Genomic DNA, 25,896 nt, shown 5'->3' on the forward strand with positions numbered 1-25,896 from the left:
GACCTGAGGATCTACACTTGTATTTTCTTTTAATCATCTTTCAAACTGAACATCAATGATATAAATACCATTCCTCCCTTAATTCTATGACATAAGCCTTCTTGATCTTTGTATTGGATATTTTAAAATAGACTTGACTTCTTATCTCTAAAAAAATTAATGTGATAACAAGGGTAATTATTGGGTATTACCGGAGTACTATAAATGCGTACTTCCTCCTCTCACATAATTGTAAGTCCCACTAATTAAATTTATGGTGGGATCCATAATTCATATAAGAGGGAGAGTACGTATTTATGATACTCCCGGAGTATTCAATAATTTTCCGTGACAGCAAATAGCAAACTTATCTTTTAAGACATAAAGCTGTTTTTTTGCTTTTTGCCCCGCCGCAATATGATATATATATATATATATATTGTTTGGTATAAGAAATAAACTCTTTACTGTGAAATGGAGGTACTACTAAGCCTATGACTGCTTACATTTAAGAGAAATGATATGTTCACAACATTTTCAAAATATTTTTACAGCAAATTCTAAGTGGTAGATTATTACTGATTGTTATTGTTGGAGCAAAAAAATAATCTTAGTGTCATGTTCAAATTTGAACCAATAATAACTAACTACTATAATTTGTTGTGAAAATGTTGTAAAAGCATTGTTAACGTAGTACCTCTCTACATTTAAATACAAAAAGATAATGGTAGACGGTAATCTTCTCACTAACTACTTCAATTATTGTAAGGTTTTAAATTGTTGGTTAAATTGCCGTGTCAAAATAAAGTGTTGTATGAGCAGTATTTTATTTAAGTTTAGTCTGTATTAAGTCGAGTTAAGAAGTATAAATTCAGAACTCAAGCTACAGAAGACTTGAGTAAAAATTTTCTCGCTTGTGCAAATATCGAACGGAATGTTCATGAGACTTGCTCAACTGAAACTTAAATTGGAAGTTCGCAAGACCTTTACTCGACAGTTGCTCGACTGAGATTGCATGAACAGTAACTTGATTTTGTTTTGTTGCTTGCTTAACCTCATTCTCTATGTAAACTATCCTATTACAGAGACAAGAGGAGGAAAAATTATTATGTCCACCAGGAGGATTATTGATGTGAAGAAATTATTAAGTCCATCAGGAGGACTATTGACGTGGTCCTCCCTAACCTTCCAACCAATAAAATGTTGTTATTTATGCAATTATGCAAATGTGACATCATATGATAATTTTTATTTTTTATTCCTTATACTAATTAGGAAGCTCACATATACATTTGTATAGATGACATCATCTCATTAGTTAGAGAGAACCACATCAACATGCCTCTCTGTATAAATAATAATTTCTCATTGACGTGGTCCTTCTGACCTCTCAGCAATAAAATGTTATTATTTATGTAAATGTGACATCATCTGGTATTTTTTATTTTTTATTCTTATGTTAATTAAGAAGCTCACACATACATTTGCATAGATAACATCATCTCATTGGTTAGGGAAGACTACATCAACAATCCTCCTAGTGTAAATAATAATTTATAACACAATAATTTATTCGAAAGGAGTTTGTCTATTTCATAATTAAGATTTTATTTTTTAGATTTTAAAGTGTGTAAATTGACGTGTTTATTTAAAATTTAAAAAATATAATTATACATCTTTACATTTATAATATTTAAACTCTGAATTATAAAAAAATAGAGAGGATCTTTTTCCTTGGTGTAGAGCAACAACACCAATCCATTCCAAAATAATTGGTGGTTAAACTCTACTGTGGTCTGTGGTGATGATATTGTTGGGGGAGATTTTAAGGAAAAAGAACTTGAGGCCACAATACTAGGACGATAGAAAGTACTCCAAATGTGCACATTATCTTTCAATCCCCAACTTGCTTTTTCATTACCCTAAATGTGCACATTATCTTTCCATTATAGATCAAATTATATAATTATATATCTATATATATATATATATATAAATATAATTTGAGCTATAATGAGAAGATAATGTATACATGTTTTTCATTCTAAAAAGTGGAGTTTTTTTTTGTTTACATTTACATCCGATCAGATTTAGAACAGCTAAAAGATTGAATCCCCGTTTATGTAAACATATTTAGTGTGCAACGCAAAAAATAATGCTTGCCAACTTATTTGATTTTTTTTTTTTTTTTACACGTAAAGCCAAGCCAAGCCATAGATTTTTATTTTTATTTTTTTAAAAGCGAATTTGCTTTTCTTTAACTTATTTATTTATTTACAGTAAAATTTTTAAAGTTTTATCTTTTGTAATTACAATAATATTTTTGTTCTTTATCTAAAAGGAAAATAAGCTAACAAAAATAAGGAGCTTGTCATCAAATTATAAAGCAAATGTACATGTTTTATTCTACTTTGGGTTTGCAGTGCAAAGCGATGAAGAAAATTCAACTTAAACCTAAAATAATGGTTTTTTTTTTTTTTTTTTTTTGCATTTTGTATGTCGGTCTCTAAATAATTCTATATTATAACAACGTAAAAAAGGAAAACAGAAAGTACAGAACAAAAATAATAATCCCACATCTCTATCAATAATGATAATAATAATAATCCCACAGACACAGTAATAGTAGAAATTAGAAAAGAAAGAGAAAGAAAAGAGAGAGAGAGAGAGAGAGCAAAAGAGGCGGTCGAGGTCATATTTCTCTGGACTCTTCCAACTCTTCTTGAGTTCTTGTTTGTGGTGTCTCTGCGGCACTAAGGTACTCTCTCTCTCCCTACTTCGTTGTAAGTTTCTTCATAGAGTCTTGATTTTGCTTGTTAGCTTTCACATCTTCTTGTTATTGTTGCTTTTAGTTATGGCACTTCTTTGGATATATTCACTGATTAGATTTGTCCTTGTGTGCCACACCTTTTTTTTTTTTTTTGGGTTTTTTTTTTTGTTTGTATTTTATTTAGATATATTATTAAAGATTATTATGCCAAATTAATATTTTTTATTTTCTTAATACACTTCTTCTGTGTTTTCTTTATGCATCAAATTAATATATTTATTTTGTTAGTACACTTTTTTCTGTGTTTTCTTTATGTATCATTATGCCTGTGTTGCCCAAACTTGTTAATTTGGAATGAAAGAAGTCTGCTATCTCATACTTAATCCAAGAAAAGAAAAGGGTCTCTCTTATGTGCTTTGACTAAGTAATTTCTAACCTTTTTATGTGAAATGTGTACATGGGTGTTTTACTTTCGAAATCAATTTTTTTATTTGTTTTTTCAATCTGACTTCAAATCCACATTAGGTTCTTTGTGGAACCAATTGCAGTTAATTTGCTTTAGGTGGAGAGCTGGAAACTCTGTTAAATTTTTGATTTATTTGGAAACTGTGTTGTTTTTAATCTTGATTAGCTTTAAATTCACCTCTTCTCAGATCACATTATGGAAACGGGAGGCAATTCCCTTCCGTCTGGCCCTGATGGGGTGAAGAGGAAAGTGTCATATTTCTATGACCCGGAAGTTGGAAATTATTATTATGGACAAGGTCATGCAATGAAGCCTCATAGGATTCGAATGACACATGCTCTTTTAGCCCACTATGGATTGCTTCAACATATGCAGGTCTTGAAGCCCACTCCTGCTAGAGATAGGGATCTTTGCAAGTTCCACGCTGATGATTATGTGAATTTTCTTAGAGCCATCACCCCGGAGACGCAGCAAGATCAGCTGAGGCTGCTAAAGAGGTTTAATGTTGGTGAAGACTGCCCGGTATTTGATGGTCTTTACGCATTCTGTCAGACTTATGCTGGGGGTTCAGTTGGTGGTGCTGTTAAATTGAATCAAGGAAGCTGTGATATTGCGATAAACTGGGCTGGTGGGTTGCATCATGCCAAAAAGTGTGAGGCTTCTGGATTCTGCTATGTGAATGATATTGTCTTGGGAATTCTGGAGCTTCTCAAAGTACATGAGGTTTGTCAAATTTTCTTATCTCGTATTTGTTTATTTTCATGTATGAGATCGGGACCAATTCTGGAATGTATGTTTCTTTTTGGCATGTTACACACCCACACACACCCAATGGGGCCTTGAAACATGACCTCACCCTCCACCCCATTCTTGTGGGAGTACAAAATGCCATTTGAACTATAGCTTATTGGCAGTTTGCACTAATTCTTGAATGAATTGAACTGAATTTATAAATCATCAAGGAAAAGTCCATGTAATTTTTATTGTTGTTGTTTGATGAATTGTTGAATTGGAGGAATCAGCTTTTTGCATTGTTAGGTTTTGAGATGTGTTGTCTACACTTAAGATGATAAAACACCATACAGTTACATATATAGACCCTCTCTCTCTCTCTCTCTCAAGTTCATCACTAAAAATGTCTGTTTGGTGCCAATCCTTGTCTATTTTGTTATTTATGTTGAAGGCACTATTATTCTACTAATTTTAGAAGAGCTGCAGATGCCTTTTTTTTCTGGTTGATTTTTTTCCTGTTGTACTCTCTATTTCTTTGTTTTTCTATTTTGAGATGAGCAAGAAATTTTCTTTTTCTTTTTCTTTTTGAGGTCTAGTTAGAAGCTACTCATCTAGCTTGAGTTAAGTGTGATATAAAGTGCAACACACACATCATGCAACTGATAGTGGTATTATGTTGATCTATTCATTCTTTTCAGCTACTTTTGCCTTTGGTATAAACGTTTGATAAACATTTTGCTCTTTCTAGGACTTTACCATCAAGTCTTGCATTTGCATAAATACAAGTGATTAAAAAAAATGACTGCATTGTCTGTCAGTCATTTTCAATAGGAGTTTCTATGCAAAAAGTGCCATTCACAGTGTTACCATTGTTTGTATCAATCGATCCCCTAGGATGTGTTCTAAAATTACTTTTTGATTGTTAATTGCTCATTATTGTTCTTTCTTTCTTGCCAATAAGGTCTAACTCAAATGACACCTCCACGGCTCTACCTCTTGTAACAGCAAGGTGGAGGGTGGGGAAGTTCATTACTCATCGGGTGTGTGCGTAACTTACCAATAATATATATATATATGTATGTATATATTCTTCTTTATAACAGGATGCCTTCTAAAATGAAAAAACCTAAAACTGTAAAGTCTGATGGTTGTTTTTGAATTTGGGTGTTGGGGTGTGATAACAGTTCTTGGACTGACCAAGATCATGAGGTACGTTTTTGCATTTGTGTCACCAGTCATTCTCAGTGCAAAATTTCGCTTTGAGCTATGCTTGAGTTCAAACAATTCTTGAACTAATTTGATGAATGACAAGTTGTTTCATGGAATTTGTCACTAATTGTTGCTAAGCTTTTGTGAATGCCATGGATTAATGACAAATTGACACCGATCCTTTTAATTATCATGATCATCATTAGTTTTATTGTTTTCAGATGGCAACTTGAATTCAGCTCTATGATTTTGGCTGGCTGAAAAAGAGATGTTGCAATTTGGCTCTAAGATATAGCAAATGACAAACTTTTATTTTTCTATTAGCATGTGTTACTATCTACTATTTGCTGTAAATGGCCATCAATATAACTCTGTGTTCTCATATCAATGCAGCGTGTTTTGTATGTAGACATTGATATCCACCATGGCGATGGTGTAGAGGAGGCTTTTTACACAACTGATAGAGTCATGACTGTTTCATTTCATAAATTTGGAGACTATTTCCCTGGTACGGGCGATATTCGTGATATTGGATATGGAAAAGGGAAATATTATTCTCTTAATGTTCCCCTAGATGATGGTATTGATGATGAGAGCTACCAGTCACTGTTTAAGCCAATAATAGGGAAAGTGATGGAAGTTTACAGGCCTGGTGCTGTGGTCCTACAGTGTGGTGCAGACTCTTTGTCTGGTGACAGATTAGGGTGTTTTAATCTATCAATTAAAGGCCATGCAGAGTGTGTTAGATTTATTAGATCTTTCAATGTTCCGCTTTTATTGGTGGGTGGAGGTGGTTATACAATACGAAATGTTGCTCGTTGCTGGTGTTATGAGGTATTCTATATTTTTGCAATGCAATTATTGAGATTCCTTCAGATAAACCTATATAATTTATTGATTTAAGAAGCTTAATGTTATATGTTGGTTTTGGTTGTTGTATAATGACCATTTTTAACAAAAACTTTAGAAAATGCCACATGACATGGAATTTGGGTGACATTTGGAAATTTTAATAAATATATAGTAAGAAATCAATATGTGCAGTGTGATTTACAATTATCTTAAAATTCAGGAGTTTACTAGAAAGTACAATGAAAAATAACAAAAAGCTATGAGCCTAAGATATGTGTCCTTATTTTGTATAAAAGCCCTCATTTAATTTTAAAATGTTGAAACCTTGATTCTTTAAGTATTGCATTTGTCATTGTTATAAGGTTTGATGTGGTCCTAAGACTCATTATCATGTTATTTGTTGAGCAGACAGGTGTTGCTCTTGGGATTGAAGTTGATGATAAGATGCCACAACATGAGTATTACGAGTACTTTGGTCCAGACTATAATCTTCATGTAGCTCCAAGTAACATGGAAAACAAGAACTCCCGTCAATTATTGGATGAGATAAGAGAAAGACTCCTTGATTATCTATCTAAGCTGCAACATGCACCAAGTGCCCAGTTCCAAGAGCGCCCACCTGATACACAGCTTCTCGAGGTTTGTTTTTGCATCTCGTACTATCATTATATTGCCATGGTATATGTTGTCCTTGTTTCTTCTCTGCCTAACATTTTCAAGTAAGTTCTATTATGAACACTAAACTGATAAATCCTTGTTCATTTATGCGACATTCTTAAAATTAAAAAAAAAAATCTTAGTTTCTCTCTCTCTCTCTCTCTCTCTAAAATAGTGATTAAAAAAAAAGGGAAGGAATGAAAAATGAAAACCAATTTATAGAGCTTAAATCTCAGAATTAATAATTTTGTAACTCTCTATGTTCTTCCAACTGTGTATTCTACCATTGTGGATGTTAGATCAGAATAAGTGTAATTATTCAAGTTTTCTGTCTTTTATGATGATATATTATGATTCTAAACTGTGGATGTTGGATTTGCAATTTATTATTTGTGGAGTGATACATATAGCTTAATCTGAAGGCTTTGGTGTTAATGAGGAAAGGAGTAGAAATTAGTTGAAAATATGTCTGTGGAAACCGGTACAGAGTGCTTTGAAACTTGTGTTTAATGTTTGGTGCAGGAAATTTTGCTGCATAATTGAGAAATTCTTATTTGTTAGCACAAATATACATAAAAGATATGGAAGTCCCAAAATATCCTAATGGTAGGAACCAAAACACTATTTGATTGACTTGACCCATCTAGAATGTACTTCATTGTGGCTACTCATTTCAAAATATTTTTGTTCCTTTTTGTTTGTTGCTTAGAGTGCTTACTTTGTGCCACTCTCATTTTATGGCTTAGCATGCAATGGGAAGGAATTTGGATGTTATCAAATTCTTTTCTTTTTCTTTTTTTAATTTCAAACAATCACATGCGTTGGATGCTGCTATATTAAAACCTGCTATAGTCATACTTGGCTAATCCAAGCTTAGGAGAAGTCAAGAGTATGCAAATATGTGGAATGTTAGTGTTATGCATGTACACAATAGATTAGTGTGAGTTTCTAGAAAAGTAAAGCAGAACATCTAACTGTTATTCATGGGCTCGTTGGGGTGTGAGTTAGCACTATGCAGTCTTGTTTCAAACCCCATTTCCCTTCCCAATCTCATGTTTGTTGTCATTCTTTTTGTTGCCATTATTTTGGTCTGGTATTATATTGCTTATAATATTCTGATGTCATTGCCCAAATTCCAATATATAGGTGGAATTTGTCTAAGTTAATGATTAAAAATGTTTGTCTTCAGGATGATGAAGATCAAGATGATGGAGATGCTAGATGGGATCCTGATTCTGACATGGATTCTGATGATGACCGGTATGCAAAGTACCCCTCCCCTCCTTCTGTGTGTGTGCTCGCACACGCGCGCGTTTGTTTGTTTGTTTGTTTCTTGAGGCTGCTAACAATTTTGTCTCTTTTTATTGCGCAGTAAACCTTTGCCAGGTCGAGTAAAAAGAGAATACGTCGAATCTGAACCTAAAAATTTGGTATGTTCAAATCTGTTATCTCTCTGTAATTACCAAAATTAGTATCACACATCTTAACTTAGCTACACAGCTAGAGATTAATTTGTCTTTTCTGGCATGATTTTTTTTTAGTTTCAAGTGGTAATTTATCTCTGCTGTTATACTTGAAAGTAAAGAAGTGAGGTCAATGTTTCTATTCCTGACCAAGAAAAGGAATTCTGTTTATAAAGCATTGAATCTGCTCTTCAATGTAATGTCTCCACTGTTGGTCATTCATAGGAGTCTTATCTAGATTAGGCAAGTGGAAGTTATATAGGTCTTCTTTTACCCTTTTTATTTTTCCTTTTTGTCTTTTATTGGGAACCCGTGAAATGTTATTTTAAGTTCTCCCAATTGCGTTTTGAAGTTTACAAAAGACGCATCTCTTCTTTTCTTTTTGCCCCTTCTTTAAACTATATAAAAATTATGGCTTATGTCTTCTGCTTCCTTCTGTTGTGTTAAAAGTGTGTAATATTCTGTTTACTTGTATAGTTCAACTTTAGCTGTTGAAAGTGAAGTTTACTACATAGAAAAGAGTCATTTGAGTTAACACCTCCCTTGTCTATTATGCCACTATTGAAGGCATTAATTAAGTATTTTTGTCACTTTTAGGCACCAACTATGATGGCAATAGATGAGCCATCCATCAAAGTGGAGCAGGATAACTCGAACAAATCATCGGATCAACACACTGATATGAACTCATGACCAAAGATCGATCGAGTGCCTCAATAGCATGCAATATTTGTACACTTGTATTTATTGTGGCTTCAATCACAGCATTCTCACATTGTTCAACGGGATTGTTTCAAACGCTTTATTGAATTGGCGTGAAAATTAAAAAATGTGATCCTTGGAAGCATGTGCCCTTTGTTCTTCCCCTCTGTGCTTATTTCAACGATACCATTGGTGTTATTAGTCGCATTTTCAATTATCATCCACAATCAATTATTTTAGATTTCTCTTCACTTGGTTGGTGGAAGATATTCTTGTAGTTTGTAATTGTAAAACTGTGGTAGTACCTTGAGATACTTTCTGCATATTGGCTGGCCAAACGACGTACTTATCTTAGCCATGAGGCAACTCTTTTTTCTTTTTTTCTTTTGATAGTGATGGCATTTTCTAAACTTGAATTTATATGCAATGATTTATACCTAAACTATTATCTTATGAGCTCTTTGATAAATGATTTAAAAAATACCCCTTACGAGGGGAAAATTTTGGGGGCCTAGATAATGTCCTAATTCTAGTTTTAATCAAACCATGAGAATTATTGATTTACCAAGTTTTACTTTCTTTTTTTTCTCCTTTTGATAATAGTAAACCCCTTACATGGTTTTACTTTTTTTTTTTTTCTCCTTTTGATAATAGTAAACCCCTTACATAAGGTTTAGTTTTTATTGAATTTAATATCCCCTCGACATCCAGACTCCCAAGAAAGTAAAGCCCGAGAGCCAAGATGCCTAAAAATGCAACTATGCTTGCATGTGATTTAATTAAGAATCTCAAAAGACTATTATTTATGGAAAATGTAACAGTTTATTTGGTACATTCCTAGAAATTTTATGGAAATTACTATTAATTTTCTCAAAATATCATTAACATTTCTAGAAATTATTTATTTAATTATTTATTTTTCTCAAAATATCATTAACTTAATAAGAAAATTAATATGAACCTTAAGTCAATTATCCTAAAATATATAGTCTACTAATTTCAAATAACACACGCAAATAAAAAAAAAATTTAAATTCTTTATTACAATGGTTTATGAACTCATCTTGCTTTGTCAGCTAAAATTTTCAAATAACATGTATAAAACAAAAATAATTATCTCAAATTCTTATTTTCAATGGCATGAACCACGGTTTTAAAAACCAAACCGGGGCAAAACTGCTTTTGCCTCCGATTCCCGGTTCAACATGGTTTTTGACCGGTTTTAGCCAATTTTGACTGATTTTGGAGTTGTTGGCAGTTCTTGGTTCAACTGGTCAAACTGGCCGGTCTGATTTAGTTTTTAAAACCATGTTACGTACTCAACATGTTTAGTAAAAAATTAGTCCCTAAAAGATTATGAATATAACCAATACAGTTTTCTTTTTCTTTTTTTAATTGTTAAATGCATTATAGAAGCAATTACCAATGTAGAGACATTTTATTAGAAATTAGATGTATAACTATTACTACCAAAAGTCTCTATAACTTAATTGGTGTTTCTGATTATCACGTTTCCCATTTCAAATAACATGTATAAAACAAAAATAATTATCTCAAATTCTTATTTTCAATGGCGTGAACCATGGTTTTAAAAACCAAACCGGGGCAAAACTGCTTTTGCCTCCGATTCCCGGTTCAACATGGTTTTTGACCGGTTTTAGCCAATTTTGACTGATTTTGGAGTTGTTGGCAGTTCTTGGTTCAACTGGTCAAACTGGCCAATCTGATTTAGTTTTTAAAACCATGTTACATACTCAACATGTTTAGTAAAAAATTAGTCCCTAAAAGATTATGAATATAACCAATACAGTTTTCTTTTTCTTTTTTTAATTGTTAAATGCATTATAGAAGCAATTACCAATGTAGAGACATTTTATTAGAAATTAGATGTATAACTATTACTACCAAAAGTCTTTATAACTTAATTGGTGTTTCAGATTATCACGGTTCCCATTTAAAATATTGAATTTTATCTTATTTTTTTTTTAAATACATTTATACAAAACTTCTACCCCACATCATGCACATGCAATGGAGCCGCCAGATCATGCACATGCAATGGAGCCGCCGGATCATGAAATAGTATCTGCATCTCCAAAAAATAATCCCAAGAGTTGTTTTCCTATCAACAAAAAAAAAAAAATCCCAAGAGTTGTTTAATTATTACTTTTTAAAAAAAAATAGTACTTTTCCAAACCAAACCAAACCATGGTAATGTATATACCCATCATTCTAAAAGAGAACCCACCTTCCAATAAGAGTAAAGTTTGGTCCCTTGAGCAACATGCTTGGAAATCCTCCCAATCCTAAAAAGACTACCCAATCCCCCCACACGCAACGACTGAGGTTCAAACTCTGGCCCATTCTCCAACCTTACCTTGCCTAGATTTATTATCTGCTAATTAGCTGAACCAACACTTCCTACTATTTTAACAAAGTTGCCCGGTAATATCCACCCCATTAAAAAAATTTATAAAAAAAAAAAAAAAAAAGACTCCCTTTTGATAAAAAGATTTTTCACAATTAGGACCGTCACAGCCCCCAAAGATAGTACAGAAAATACTCCAGAACATCAGCTAAACTGATGTTGCAATAGTTGTTCCATAGTATAAATGACTTAAACCAGTTGCATTCACCAAATACATATAATTAGATGCACCACCTATGTAACTTAACAGGAAATAGGAACATAGAGATACATTCATCAATCAGAAAGATCACGTCACACACCTGAGAGAGAGAGAGAGAGAGAGAGAGAGAGAACAGGTTAGATCATAGGTTAGACCATTCCATCTATCACAGAGAACCCCAAACAAAAGTGTATGACCAAAGAAACCTGCAAACTAATTCACATCGGAAACAACTGACAACCTATTTTGAACTGATTCTCAGTCAATGCCAGGCAAAATCTCCTCTGCCTTCTCTTACGCTTCTTCCTCGCCTATAGTCAACTTCTGCATCAGAGCAAGACAAACCCAGCGGGTATTTTCTGCTACCCTTTTTGGATAACTCCATCTTCGAATATATGTCCTCTTCATCAGTCAGAGTACCGGGCGTACTTGATCCGGAGAGATTGCTAGGTTGTCTCCGTGACTTATTATCTGGGTATACATGAAATGAACATTATTGCCAGCAAGCATGCAGAAAGGAGGAGGGATCTTATGATAAGAGAAAGCACAGATGCATCTTAATAAGCTAAAGACACCTTACAAGGAGACAGACTTGCATGCAGTATAAGCACAATCAAAGAGTCATAGAACGTACATGGCCTCAATATAGTTCAAGGCAAGGTCCCTCCACGACAAGAACTGTCCTCCAATCCAACCTCTCCCCCCCCCCCCCCCCTGCGCACATGCGCAGGGTCCCCACACACAAATAATTTCAGAAACTCTCCTTCAATTTAATAATTTCAGCTGCTTTTTAACCCCCAACCACCCCCCTCCCCCCCTGCAGATCTAGTTAAAATAATTGGAAGGCAACAATTGAACGGAAAAAAAGTAGGACAAATTTGGCATTAATTGCTGTCTATTCAAAGAGGTCAATGATTTGATGGAGTATAATTAAGTTTGTAATTTAAAGATAACATGAATCAATATGCTATATATGCTCCTCGCATGAAACCCAACTCATGAGAAATAAAGACGTGTAAACATAATAACAACATAAAACAGGTATGCTCCCATTGATTTTTGAGAAACCATAGAATTGAAAGCTTATGACAGATTAGGGTTGATCAGCTGTCCTAAAAGCCCCCCAACCACCCCCACCTCCCCTATTTTATTTTCCCCTTTACTGTGATTTCTTGACAACCAATGGAGCAATGTGTAGTTTTAAATCAAATAATGACAACTCACCTTCATGGCCATTGCATAACACTGGCACATCACAGTATACACCCTCATCAAGGCTTTTTTGACTCCACAAGTTTGTTTGTGTTTTCTGAGCTTTCAGTCCTTCAATCACTGATGCATATTCTGTATTTTCATCCATGGGTAGTTTATTAGAGGTAAAAGGAGTCATGGTAAATGAATCCTCTATTACATCATCAGAAATCTCCACATATTGGGTGGTAGTAATAATTTCATCTGCACTGAACCCAAAGGATGCTCTGTAAGCTTCTATTTCTTCTACATCTTGCTTGGGGCTCTTATTGTGCCTGTTCTGATGTCCACTTCCACTAGAAGGATAAACATCTGAATCCTTGGACACACTTAACCTCCCGCCAGTATGAGGAAATGGCGGATTATGATCCAGATAGAATTGAGCAAATGTAGCAGGGCAGAAGAAATTAGAATCTTGAGACACCATGGAGGCACTGGTTGTGTCATGCCCAAATAGCCTGCCAGAACCACTCCTTGGATATTTGCCATTTTGGGGAGAAATTGAAGGATCCCATTGTGTGGTAAACTCCCGATCAGGAAACGAGGATCCCATTGGTGATCTGAGACTACTAGCTGGACTTCCCGGATAAAGTGAATATGTTGCTTGAAGATCATTTGCACCCATGTAATTGGTCTTATTAGTGCTTTTGAGTTCCACTGAAGACGAGAGGAACTGAGCAAAAGGCACATCTGGAGAAGAGGGTGTAGTAAGGTGAGCCAACTCTGGTGGGGGAGTGAGAGGAGCAGTAGATGGCTCAGTTGTAAAGGTTGAAAAAACAGGAGGAGAAACGAGCTGTGTTTCATGGGCATATGGCCCAGTGGCATACATTGTGGATGAAGGACCTCCAGGTGAGTTGGCAGATAATGACAAGAAACTGCTGGGTGATTGAGCTGTTGAAGGGAGTGCAGAATTCGTAAAGGATGCTGGTGACGAAGGTGGGGCAAGTAGAGATGGAGCTAGTGCGGTAGCCTGATTGGTCAACCCAGCCGCTTGAGGTCCATTTGGCTGGGTTGCGGCTGCATTTCCCTCAGGAATACGAGATGCAGGTACAATACGCCTTCCACCTTTCTGTGTACCAAAACAAGACAATGCACTCCAACATCCTGCCCATCTCTTTCGCTGTCAAGACAGTTAAGCATCATATTTCATTTAACATTTCTAAGTCAACAAAGCTTTTTGTCTTATTGTGTGTTTCTGCATGAATTGAATTTAAACAAGAAGATATTCATACTAAATTTTTGACAAAACAGTTCATAGTTGGCCCAAAAATCCGCCCAAGTAGCTCAATGCATTAACTAAATCTTTGTTCATTCTGACCATCCACCCAGTTCCTTTGTTTTTCATGCATGATCATGTATATGAAGCCATGTAATAAAAATATAGAAAATTAATTTGACTGAACAATTTTCACTTCACAATAGTCTGCTACAATGCAAAATGACATCAAGCTAAAAGGGATATTAAAACTACAATTAGCAGTTTAAAAAAAAAAAAAAACTGAGAATAGGGTATCATTTAAAAGCATATCATAGTCATTAATGCTTAATATCATATTCATGCAAAGATTTTAAGGGGAAAAATGAGGAGATACGCTTTATAATAGTTAATGATGACCTAAAATGAAGTTGGATAATGGTGTTTTCACAATTGGGTAAGTTGGATGTGTCCCTATTTAAGTACATGTTTTGGAGATCTAACTCAAAGAAAAGCCTAAAAATAATGTTGACGTTGACAAGCAAAATTTAACTAGGATGGCGTGATCTTCACTCTGAGTAAGTGGGTCAAAGCCAAAGAGAGTTTCCATCAGATCTGACGGCTAATTCTGTGAAACTGATGCATTCATTTTCTGGTAAAATAAATTACCAAAGGCAAACCCTTTTCCAAGTGTAATCCAGAGCCTGAAAGTCTCTCTGAGGAAACAACAACTTTTTTTCTCTGTCTTTAACTTAGTACATCTAAACTTAGAGAATTACACAAGTAGTTAATGGAGTTAGTTGATGTTGTTGGTCCTTTCTTTTTTGGGCTAATTAATCAAATAGGTACCAGTGCCAGCCCAGATCTGGGCAACAAACTACATGCGAATGCTTAGACACAGGTTTTAAGTTGAAAACCAAAACCCAAATAGAAAATGCAAGAATCCAAAACAAAAACCCAGATCTGGCATCAAATCAAAGCCCCCAAAAGACAAAAAAGAATGAACAAAGAACCAAAAGAAATCAAGACAGAGAGAGAAGCAGTACCCGTTCTTGCTGAGGGAATCTATTTTGCTCCGAACCCATGTATTATACAGAGCTGAGACACTGAGTGAGTTAGTGAGCTATCTTCAGCTTCTTCTTCTTCAGCTTGCTGTTGTTGTTGTTGTTCTGTTTATATTAGTTAATAGTGGGTTTGAATTTTTGTTGTTGTTAGTTAGAGAGTGCAGTAACTAACACACCCCAAAGAAACCATTCTCACATTTCTTAAGCAGAAGCTGACACCATTTAGATTTTGCTCCAAAGAAAGAGAAAGGAAAAAAAGAAAAGTTTGGGAGAGAAAGATCGATCAAAATAAATTTAATGATAGTACTACTAATAAAAATAAATAAAAACAAAAGAAAAAGAAAAAGGATATTGATATATTAATTAATTATTGATTAGAGGACAAGGAAAGACAAAAGCGAAAAAAGATTCAAGTGATAGAGATGGAGAGATAAAAAAGAAAGTGAACCACCAGTGTGCTGTTGTGTGTGAGACTCTTAAAGAGAGAGAGAGAGACGATGCTAGTTTTTTTTCTTTTTTTTTTTTAGGAGTTATTGTAGTGTGTGATTCGACTTTGAATAAATTTATTTTGTTTAAAAGTAAATTGTGTACAAATGTAATTGTATTTAGAAAAAAAAAAGGTTTTACAAAGTTATACATAATAATAAATTGGAATTTTAAGTTACAACAAAGTTTTTTTTTTTTTTTTGATAACTCTTCCTTCTTGCTGCTCACCTTCAGTATTACTTCCTTGTTTCTTTCTTCTTTTTGATAACAGGTTACAACAAAGTTAATGACTAACAACTATAATCTATAATTCATAATATATATAAAATTAAAGATATTTGACTTTTGGTTAACAGTATAATATTTTACCACATCCATTTTCGTGTCCTCATAATCTTACATGTAAATTTTCTAATATATATATTTTATTGGATTTAAATTCTATTATATAATTAAACCCTTTGTTAAATTATATAATAGATTCTTAAAAAATTGATATCATAGATAATTCAATATAAAAACACAATCATACTAAATATTTATTAATAATAATAGTTATTATATATATATATATATATAATCAAAGATATTTAACTTTTGGTTAATCATATAATATTTTGCCATATAAGTTTTTTTGTCCTCACAATCCTAAGTGTCAATTTTTAATATTTTTTTATTGGATTTAAATTCTATTGTATAGCTAAACCATCAATTAAAGTATATAATACTTTCTTTAAAAAATTGATATAATAGAAGAAAAAATGTATATAATAGATGGTTCAATATACAAACATAATCATACTAAATATATACTAATTATTATTTTATGTGTATATATATATATATATATATGTATATAATAGTTTCATATAAAAACATAATCATCATAAATACTTATTAATAAATATAATAATTTCTCTATTAAAAAAATGTTATAACCATAACACTTTCACAACAAATTATAAATGGCAGATTGTTATGGGTTGTTATTAATGGGCAAAAAAGTAATTTTAGTAATAGGTTTAAATTAGAATTAATAACAACTTAGCACATATAATTTATTGTGAAAATGTTGTAAACGTTGCACTTCTCTTAAAAAATTATAATTATCAAATTTCATATATAAACACAATCAAAATAAATATTTACTATTAATTCTCATAATTTTCTCTACACCCCACAAACACTTATACTTGAAGAGTAACCATCGCATAAAAAGTATGTGGTGATATTATGTATAGTTAATAAAACCATATTATTGAATTTAATTAAAGAATTTAAGACACAACGGTAAGTAGTTATACCTAAGTTTTATCCACTTCTCCTTTTATTATTGTTTTGATGCATTTATTATGTAAAGAATAAATTTGATATTTATAGGGTTTGGGGAAAAGGTCATTGAATTATTAGCTTTTTTTAGTGGATAAGCTAGAACTTTTTTTTTTTTTTTTTGGGAGTGAAGAGTGAAGTGAAGCAAGAGGTTAGTGTAGAGAGCAGAGAAAATAGGAAAAGAGACGGCATAAGCATTACATTAAAGTTAGAGCTTTTAAGGAGGTGGTGGTGGGCTGGGCCCTTTAAGGGTTTTTGGAGTGGGGCCCGTAAAAGTTGATGATGCTCCTTTAGTTTTACATAATACATTACATTACATGTGCCGCCCCTCCTTAGTCCGTCCTTGCATTTCCCTTACCAAAATTATTCACACATATAGAGACAGGAATAACGAGCGTGTATTTACTGTCATTTTCACCTATCCAAATCTCCATGCGTATCCAACGCGTTTCCAACACGTTTGATACATTGAATGACAATTATATTCATTAATATTAATTATTAGTAAAAATAGAAGATATTATAATTAAATAATTATTCCGTAAGTTTGGTTTTTTAAATTATTATTTTTAGTAAGAATAAAATATATTTTTATTAAATAATTACTTTTTATTCTTAAGTTCGGTTATTAAATTAATTGTTATATACAAAAAGTTTGTAATAGATGCTAAATGAATAACTGTTTCATATTGGTTTGGAAAGAGTATTGTGTTGTGTGTGTGTATATATATATACCTCTGAATACGCTCTCATGTGTTTGTTCTTTCTTTTTCTTTTTTCTATTTCGGTAAAAGTATAATTTGCATATATTATAATTTAGAAGTTTTTTTTTTCGAACAAATAAAAATGATAAATTTTAGAGATCAATAATAACTGCAATTTCTTTTTTGAATATAAAGGGAAAAAAAATCTTAAATTGTAGGAATTCTCTTTTTGATCTCAAAATGAAATTTGTTATTTGACATTTATGATCCTATTTCTAAACAAAGTTATTCTTTATTAATGAGGGTATTTTTGAACTACATAAAAGTCCAGTTGAAAGAGAGGAATCTTTATATATATATACATACATATAGTATAACTTGTTACACCTTTCCGTAAAAGTTACACTAAATTTTTAGTGGAGTTTGTGATATACTTTTATTTTAGAACCACATTCTCTCTCTCTCTCTCTCTCTCTCTCTCTCTCTCTCTCTCTCTCTCTCTCTCTCTCTCTCTCTCTCTCTCTCGTTTATGTTTGCTTCTATTAAAAAAATGTTAAATTATTACACTTACCCAATGACAAAGATGCAACAAAATAACCAAAGGTTAGACAATTATTTTATAGTTGTACTCTGGTTATGTAATGTATTATAAACCCGATTTAAAATATTAATATTACTATTTTCGTGTGTGTTCTAATAAATATTACTGTTTACTCAAAAAAAAAAAAACCAAATAGCAGATACACGTGAATAATCCACCCAATGTGCGCTCATTTGCTGGTTCTTTCAGTTAAAGCATTATCCAAAATTTAAAGCGCTAGTCATACTTGATACTTCTTTATAGTTTGGAGATAAATAGACATGATGCATCTTAGATTCAATGTTTTTTATTTTTTATTTTTTTTTATCTTCCTCCACAATACATTTATGTACAATAATATCTCTGGGGACAAAATTTAATAAAATTAAATATAAGAGCTCTAAGATATCTTAATTTCAGATCATCATCATCTTAACCAACTATTCGAGGTATTTATGTTTACATGCTATTGAAATCCTTGTGTTTAGGTGGAAAAGGAAAAGCTAAAGAAAAATTCCTAGAGGGTTGTGAAAAGAAAAGCCTTAAAGGGGACATGTTGAGTGAAAAAAATGGTTCTTAGGTTGTATCACCCATTAAATTTTAATCAAATAGTTATGTTAGCCTATAAGCCAAATGGTTGAAATTTAACTATAGTTAGAGAAAGATAATAGTGTTTGTAGTTTGTACTATATGCTCAATGTGACTGCATGCTTAAATTTAATTCAAAATTTATAAATTACAGACCTAAATAATTGTAATTGAATTCTTTTCTTTAAAAAAAAAAAAATTATGTCATGTGCACAACATTTTTATAACAAATTATAGGTGGAAAGTTGTTATTAGTGAGTAAAAAAGTGATGTCAATAGTGAGTCTAAATTTCAACTAGTAAGTAATAACAGCTTACTACTTAAAATTTGTTGTACAAATATTGTGGACACAATATTACTCTAAAAAAATTTATCAAAAAATGATATGATGGAAATAGAACTATGTTCATAACATTTTTGATAACAAATTATAAGTAGTAAATTATTACTAGTGGTCAAAATAATAAGTTTAACAAATAGTTTAAATTAGAATTAGTAACAACTTATCACTTAAAATTTGTTATAAAAGTTGTTATACACGTCACTTCTCATTGAAATGATGAAATTAGGCCGACTTCAACTAGGCCCGTTATGTTACACATGGCCCGTCTAGAACAGCTGGGATTTGTTTTATAAGGCCGCATTGGGCCCACTTCAATATACATAGTGGTGGGCCTCATGCATTCTCCAAACAAAACGCGATCAAGAAAAAAAATTAAAAATTAAAAAAAAATCTTGAAGGAAGATTTTTTTTTTTTTTCCTTTTTTGTGGATCAGATTGCATGTCCTCATGCATGATGATTGGGCTAATTTTAATAATACAAATAAAGACACGATCAAAAAGAAAGAACGAGAAACGATTTTTATACTATGCTCTTTAAAATTTGTCTCTTATATAAATTATTTCTTGAATTTTCAAATTAAACTATTATACTAATAGTATTACTTTCATAATGTTTCTGACAATGTGTTGGTTGCATTTACCTTTAATCTTGAAAATCAAGTATAAATTTGACAAATGAATGTGAAAGGAAAAAAGGAAATATAAAACATTGAGAAAGAAATTTTGGAAAAATAGTTTGCTGCTGAAATCTATTTTGAAATTTGTGTCCTCTGTCAATCTAGGATTCCATCAATTATCAACAGAATGCATAGGAGTGATGCAACAGAGAATTGAAAACTTCGACTTTATTAAATATTAAACATAAAATTGAAATCGGTTTGGACTTACACTGCTTCGAAGCAGCTATTCAAGCTATCAAATTTTGCACATGAAGTGGGCTAACGTGACAACATTTTGGAAGGAGATACAATCACTTTCATGAGTATACCTCTTTGAATATAAACTCAATTGACTTAGGCTCATATTGTAAGCCCAATGGACTAAGGCACATAGTGTAGGTTACTTTTTTAACACATATTGTCTACCTATACAGGGCAGACCCTTGTAATATATTATTTACAGTTTTATACCTAGTTTTTCAGACTTTAACATGCTTTGCTGATCTTTACTACGCCTCCTCCACCAAGATACTTCAGTGCTTTGACTTTCAAACTCAAGTTTTTTTTTTTTTTTTTTTTTTTTTTTTGAGAATGAACTTCCAAACTCAAGTTAACATCACTTCATCCAACATGAGTTTGAGGGGGCTGTGAGAATATAAGCCCAATGGACTTAGGCCCATAGCGTATTTTACTTGTACAGTATATATTGCCTACCTATATAGAAGTATAGAATAGACTCTTGTACTCTATTCTCACAACTATTTTATGTGACAGATTGTGATTTGTTATTTATCACTTTCATAAACACTTGTCAGACCACCATTCATAATCACCAACATACCATGATAGTTGTGGTAAAAAGTGTCGTAAAGTTTGGACTCCTATAATTTTTGCACTTTTATAACTTGGATAGAGGGATCTTCAAAATTTCCATTGGAACACTTGAATAATGATGTAATCTATTTGAGTAGAGTGAAATGAAGTTATGCTGGTTTTCAACCAAAAAAGAAGAAGGTGAAAGTAGATACAAACAAATAGGTTCAATTTTATTAGTTAATGGAATACAAGTTTTTTATACATATAGCTATATATACACACAAAAAGGTTCAAATTTATTAGTTAATGGAATACAAGCTTTTTATAGACATATGGCCATATTGGAATTATTAAAACTGATATTTTTGTGGAAAATAATTTTCAGGAGTTATATATATATATATATTTTTTAGAAATACACACACACACACATATATAGGGGAAGGGAGATAAGATAAGGGAATACACTCACACGCCAACACCAAAACTACATGCTATTTTTTAGGACTTATTAATACTAATATTTTTGTGGAAAATAATAGAGTCAATACATATATTAATTAGAAACTATAATTTTATGAATGGGAAGCAGAAATATTAATAAATATAGAATTGAATCAATTCAAAAGTGTTATACAAGAAATATGAAGAGCTTGGGGGCCAATCATATATCTTTTGAAAATTTTAGGAAAATTTTGGGGGTAATTCTCTAATATTTGAGATTGGGGGGGGGGGGGGTGCGGGATCCTCTAGTAAGTGGTTCCACGCTTACATAAATTTTATATAAGAAATTTTTATTATTTAAAATAATAATATTACAAGTTTTCTCATATTTAGTTTTTTTTAAAGCAATTTACATAAAAACCATTGAAAAATTAAATATTTGAGAATTCACTAAAATTAATCTTAACCATTTAGATTTCCTAACTTCTTTGAGTAATCTAAAAGATTACTAATAGGATAAATACATTTATTTTATTATATTAATTATTTTTAAAGTTGTGCATTAATTATTTAAGTATAATAAAATTTTTATATCATTTTTCTAAGATTTATAGAAGAAATATATAATTTATTTGAAATATGTTATTCTTCCTCAAATTTAGTTATTTTTGGCGCAATTAAAACAAAGCCCAATAAAAGAAAAAAAAAATTAATGACACACAATCAAGAATGTAAAAAATTAAAAAAAAACTCAAATAATTGAAGGATGTTTGAATTTTTAATTTATCAAAATGATATTTGCATTTTTGAGTAGCCATAAAGCATGACTATATCATGCAATTATTAACTTGAAAACACATCTAGTATGAGCAAATCACTAAAACACTACTTTGTCTTTCTATTTTGTAAAACACTTAAAATTACAATATTTTACTAGAAATATTATTTAAATATTGGAGTAAACTAATGACAAATGCATCGCATATTATGTTATAACTTGGCTAATTATATGAAATTATTGTTGATTTACAATACTCATAAAAGAAAACTAGAAAGCATATTGAAAATTTTACTTGAAAAACTTAAAGTTTTTAACTATCAATATATGAAATTGTGTCAGTTAAAATACTATCATTTCATTTTCATTGCAAAAATATGGTATAAAAGAAAGTTAAAATACACTTGATGAAAACATACAAATCAAATGTTTTAGCTTTTTATGTATAAAAAAGAAAAGCATATTCTATTTAGGTAAGGTTGAGATTTCAAGCCTTGATCTTGAAAACATCTTTTTATTGAATAAGAATTCTAGTACACGTTTGTGGATTGATGGTGTCACTTTTTACTGAATAAGAATTCTGATACAAGATTACTGCATAAGAATTCTAGTACAACTTTGTGGAGTGATGGTCTTGCTTTTTACTGAATAAGAAATCTGATACAAGTTTATAGAGCGATAATGTTGTTAGGGAACACTATAGTAAGTGGTTATAGTTTTTCATAACATATTAATGTGATCATAAGTGTGATGATAGAGCTTTGGATGCTAAGGGATATTGAATTGGATGTTCTTGTTATTGGTTTCATCTCTACTACAGCTTAAATTCATGTATTTAATGAAGTGAATAAATGTGCAAACACCTTGGCTACTGTTGGGAGAACATAAATTGAATATTTTATTATTTTTGAAACTCCTCTGCATTATTTTTAGTCTCTAACTTATTCATGTTAGTGAAATATGTATTTCTTAATGAATTTAATGAAGTGAATAAATGTGAAATTCATGTATTTAATGAAGTGAATAAATGTGCAAACACCTTGGCTACTTTTGGGAGAACATAAATTGAATATTTTATTATTTTTGAAACACCTTTGCATTATTTTTAGTCTCTAACTTATTCATGTTAGTGAAATATGTATATCTTAACTATTAAAAAAATTATAATATTAATATCAATAAAATTTGTTTCAACATTAGTATGAAATCCTAATTGTCAACGGGAGTAAATACCAATTAACCAAATAAAAAATAAAACCTAATATGGTGGGCATGTATCCAAAACTTGCCACATTTTTGCATCCTATTGGATCTAGTGCTCTTGTGATCCAAAAGCACTAAACTCAAGTTTTGCTTTACATGATAATATATTTATGATAGAAAGATAAATATATGATTTGTGTTCAAAATTTTACTAATATCTCTTCGCTTTAATTTTCTTCCAGTTATTTTCGCCTATTTATTTCTTTTTACTTATAAAAAAATTTCTTTTCACCCACAACTAGACAGATAAGTTAACTTGAGTCTAGGATGCGAAATCATATAACCTTATCGAAAAAATACTATCAAATTCGCTAGCAGTGATCGATAAGTCAATGGATTGATTTGGTTATTTCTTTTTACTATCATCAAATAACCATCTTTTTAGTTCCAATGGATGAGTTGATACTCAATTAGAGGGATTAAGCTTTGTCTAACCTTCACAGCAAGGTAGTGAACGACTCCATTAACTCATCGATCACTGCTAGCGAATTTGATAGAGACATTAATTCTTAAAATATTAATTTAATTTCTTGACAAGTCAATCCATTATTCCATGGATAAGAAGGACTTTGAAAAGTTGGAGGAATTTCTAGAGCTCCCGCAACCAACACTGGCCAGATTGAAATTCGGTAGACATTTACCTCAACCAACTTGCCCATACGAACCCTTTACACAAACGCTAAGACACAAACTTTTTGTTTAAAGTCAAAAGCTGCATTATTATTTTTTATAAAAATAAAAACACAACTCTGATATTATACCAGAATATCATATCAGAAAAAGACAAAAAGTAAGAACTATTATATCATGATAAAATATAGAGTAGACAATAAATAAGTCCGAAAGAGAAAGAGAAAGAAAACGTAGAGGATTAATTTTTAAATGTTAAAATCCTGCATCCATAATGGAAAGTCACTGACAAGTTCTACATTGCAATGAATCTATTGAAGGGCATTTATAGTATGTTAAATCCTAAAATAACTTATAATTACAATACTTGCGCAATAAGTATAATTATAATTATGAATACTTTGCTTGCATTCTAAAATGATTAAATACAATGAGCATGGAGTAGAGTTATAACTTACATAATCTATATGTGCTTTGATGGGTGGGATCTTAATATCTCTAACATCCCCCTCAAACTGAAGGTGGAAACTTGAGGACAACTTGAGTTTGGAAAGAATGTGAAACATTGAAAGAAAGCATAACCAAATTGAATGTAAAGTGGATCAGGTTGGACAGAATTAAATGAAGCATAGATGATAGGCTGAAACAAAGGTGAGATGTGTGCAATGATCTTTGAGGCATGAATGCTTAGCACAATGCATCATTCGTGTGAAGGCTATTAATTAGAAGTGTTGGCTAAAAAACTGTCTAAAATTGATAGAGCCACGTTTTTTTGAATAACGCTGATAAAGATAAACAACCAAAAAGAAGGATTTAGTCAATATGGTTGAGAACGCATGATCAAAAATAAATCCAAAATCTAGGAGCAAAAGAAAGATGCACACGCCAATTGAATGTAGTTGAAACTTGAAATCACTAAAATTTTCTTACTGGAAAATATCAGTTCTAAAGTTGTCAATATTATGGAGTAGATTAGGATGAGCCCTAGAGAATGACTAGAAGTAGTGATAAGAGAAGGACTTTGGATAAAAATTAAAAAAAAAAAGAAGAATGAATTGTTTGACCCTAAGGAGAGGTTGTCTATAGCAAGAGAATGACTAGAAGTAGCGATAAGAGAAGGACTTTGGATAAAAATAAAAAAAGAATGAATTGTTTGACCCTAAGGAGAGGTTGTCTATAATAAGCATACTTTGTCGTAACTAGTGGATTTATGTATGCTAAACTCTATATATATATATATTATAATGAACTCATTAACAGATATTTATAGTAGGCTGAATCCTAAATTAACCATAAACTAATTTAATATTACTACAATACTTACATTACAAATATAATTATGATTGCCTGTGCTTCAAGAAAGATTATGATTCCTTCACTTGCACTCCAACTATGATTAGATATTAGCCGGTTTGGGATGTGATGCAAGTTTCAGCTTATTTGAGTTTTTAGCTTCTTTTTGGTACTATTCATGAGTCATATTGCACTTTTTGGCGTTATTTATGGGTTTTATTGTACTATTAAACTAGTTTTTAACTCTTTTTTTTTTTTACACTTTTAGCAAAAAAGTTTCAATTTCAACTAAATAAGTTGTTGTTCCCAAACGGACTATGACTAGGCCTAGAGTTATATAATATACTCAAGCCTCGATTAGGGCTAAGTCTTGATATCTCTAAAATCGTTAAACTTGTTCATTAGATGGAAGAGGTTGTATTATAATTATTTATTGTATTGAGAGAGTAGGAGAGAGAAATTGGAGAGTGGAAGCAAAGATTGACCTAGTTCGCATTGGACGGCTTGAAAGCAAACTTTACGAGGCTACATCTATACTAAATGCACTTGTTGTGTTACAATTGAGCCTACTAAAGGCAATATATAAAAGAAGAAAAACCCTAAACTATCCATAGGCTAATCTTAGGATGTTTTTTGTTGTTGCTAAACGTAGGATGTAGTACAAGCTATGATGTGCAGTATAAATATTGAAGTAGTACAAATTGCACAAGTACATTGACTCTAGAATGATATCTCTAAAATCCTTTCTTAAAATAAATGCAAAAGCTTGAAGATACCTTACGTTTGAAATGCAAGATATGCCAATGGCTGAGATGTTATTGGTTGGCGGACATTTGGTTTGAGGAGCACATCTACCCCTAAGAGGACTAGCTTGGTCGACAACAGGTTTAAACCTTTGAGGGGCGTATCTACCCTCATGAGAACTAACTCTCATATTATGCAAAAATCGTTAGTTGGATTGAGAAAGTGGGAGAAATAAGAGATAAAAATCGAAAGTAGAAGCAAGGATTAAT

The 25,896-nt window shown here is 31.8% G+C and overlaps 2 protein-coding genes across 3 annotated transcripts; one reads left to right on the forward strand and one right to left on the reverse strand.

Annotated features, from left to right (window-relative positions):
- The first annotated feature begins 2,592 nt into the window (after positions 1-2,592).
- Positions 2,593-9,153, forward strand: LOC142622178 (histone deacetylase 19-like). Of its 2 annotated transcripts, none has more exons than XM_075795610.1 (7): positions 2,593-2,737; positions 3,403-3,938; positions 5,550-5,990; positions 6,417-6,647; positions 7,855-7,925; positions 8,038-8,095; positions 8,726-9,153. In XM_075795610.1, exons 2-7 carry the CDS (start codon positions 3,411-3,413, stop codon positions 8,819-8,821), a joined length of 1,425 nt encoding a protein of 474 aa, XP_075651725.1. In that variant the 5' UTR covers positions 2,593-2,737; positions 3,403-3,410; the 3' UTR covers positions 8,822-9,153. The 2 variants fall into 2 exon arrangements, with proteins under 2 accessions (XP_075651725.1, XP_075651726.1); XM_075795611.1 differs by having other exon boundaries at positions 2,621-2,762.
- Positions 9,154-11,378: 2,225 nt separating this feature from the next.
- On the reverse strand, positions 11,379-15,293 carry LOC142616247 (uncharacterized protein At1g76660). The gene is made up of 3 exons (XM_075789130.1): positions 14,953-15,293; positions 12,685-13,831; positions 11,379-11,931 (listed from the first exon to the last, which is right to left on the reverse strand). The coding sequence occupies exons 1-3, from the start codon at positions 14,989-14,991 to the stop codon at positions 11,723-11,725; spliced, it is 1,395 nt and encodes a 464-aa protein (XP_075645245.1). The 5' UTR covers positions 14,992-15,293; the 3' UTR covers positions 11,379-11,722.
- Positions 15,294-25,896: the final 10,603 nt, after the last annotated feature.

This window comes from Castanea sativa, chromosome 1 (genome assembly GCF_040712315.1).
Source record: "Castanea sativa cultivar Marrone di Chiusa Pesio chromosome 1, ASM4071231v1".
NCBI lineage: Eukaryota > Viridiplantae > Streptophyta > Magnoliopsida > Fagales > Fagaceae > Castanea > Castanea sativa.

What these genes read in the sequence shown, in the direction of transcription:
- LOC142622178 (XM_075795610.1), top strand. Translation starts at nt 3,411, where the DNA reads ATGGAAACGGGAGGCAATTCCCTTCCGTCTGGCCCTGATGGGGTGAAG. An exon ending in CTCGTTGCTGGTGTTATGAG is followed by an intron (nt 5,991 to 6,416) that starts GTATTCTATATT and finishes TTTGTTGAGCAG; the next exon opens with ACAGGTGTTGCTCTTGGGAT. An exon ending in ATGGATTCTGATGATGACCG is followed by an intron (nt 7,926 to 8,037) that starts GTATGCAAAGTA and finishes TTTATTGCGCAG; the next exon opens with TAAACCTTTGCCAGGTCGAG.
- LOC142616247 (XM_075789130.1), bottom strand. Translation starts at nt 14,991, where the DNA reads ATGGGTTCGGAGCAAAATAGATTCCCTCAGCAAGAACGG. An exon ending in GATTCCCTCAGCAAGAACGG is followed by an intron (nt 13,832 to 14,952) that starts GTACTGCTTCTC and finishes CTGTCTTGACAG; the next exon opens with CGAAAGAGATGGGCAGGATG. An exon ending in GTTATGCAATGGCCATGAAG is followed by an intron (nt 11,932 to 12,684) that starts GTGAGTTGTCAT and finishes ATGTATACCCAG; the next exon opens with ATAATAAGTCACGGAGACAA.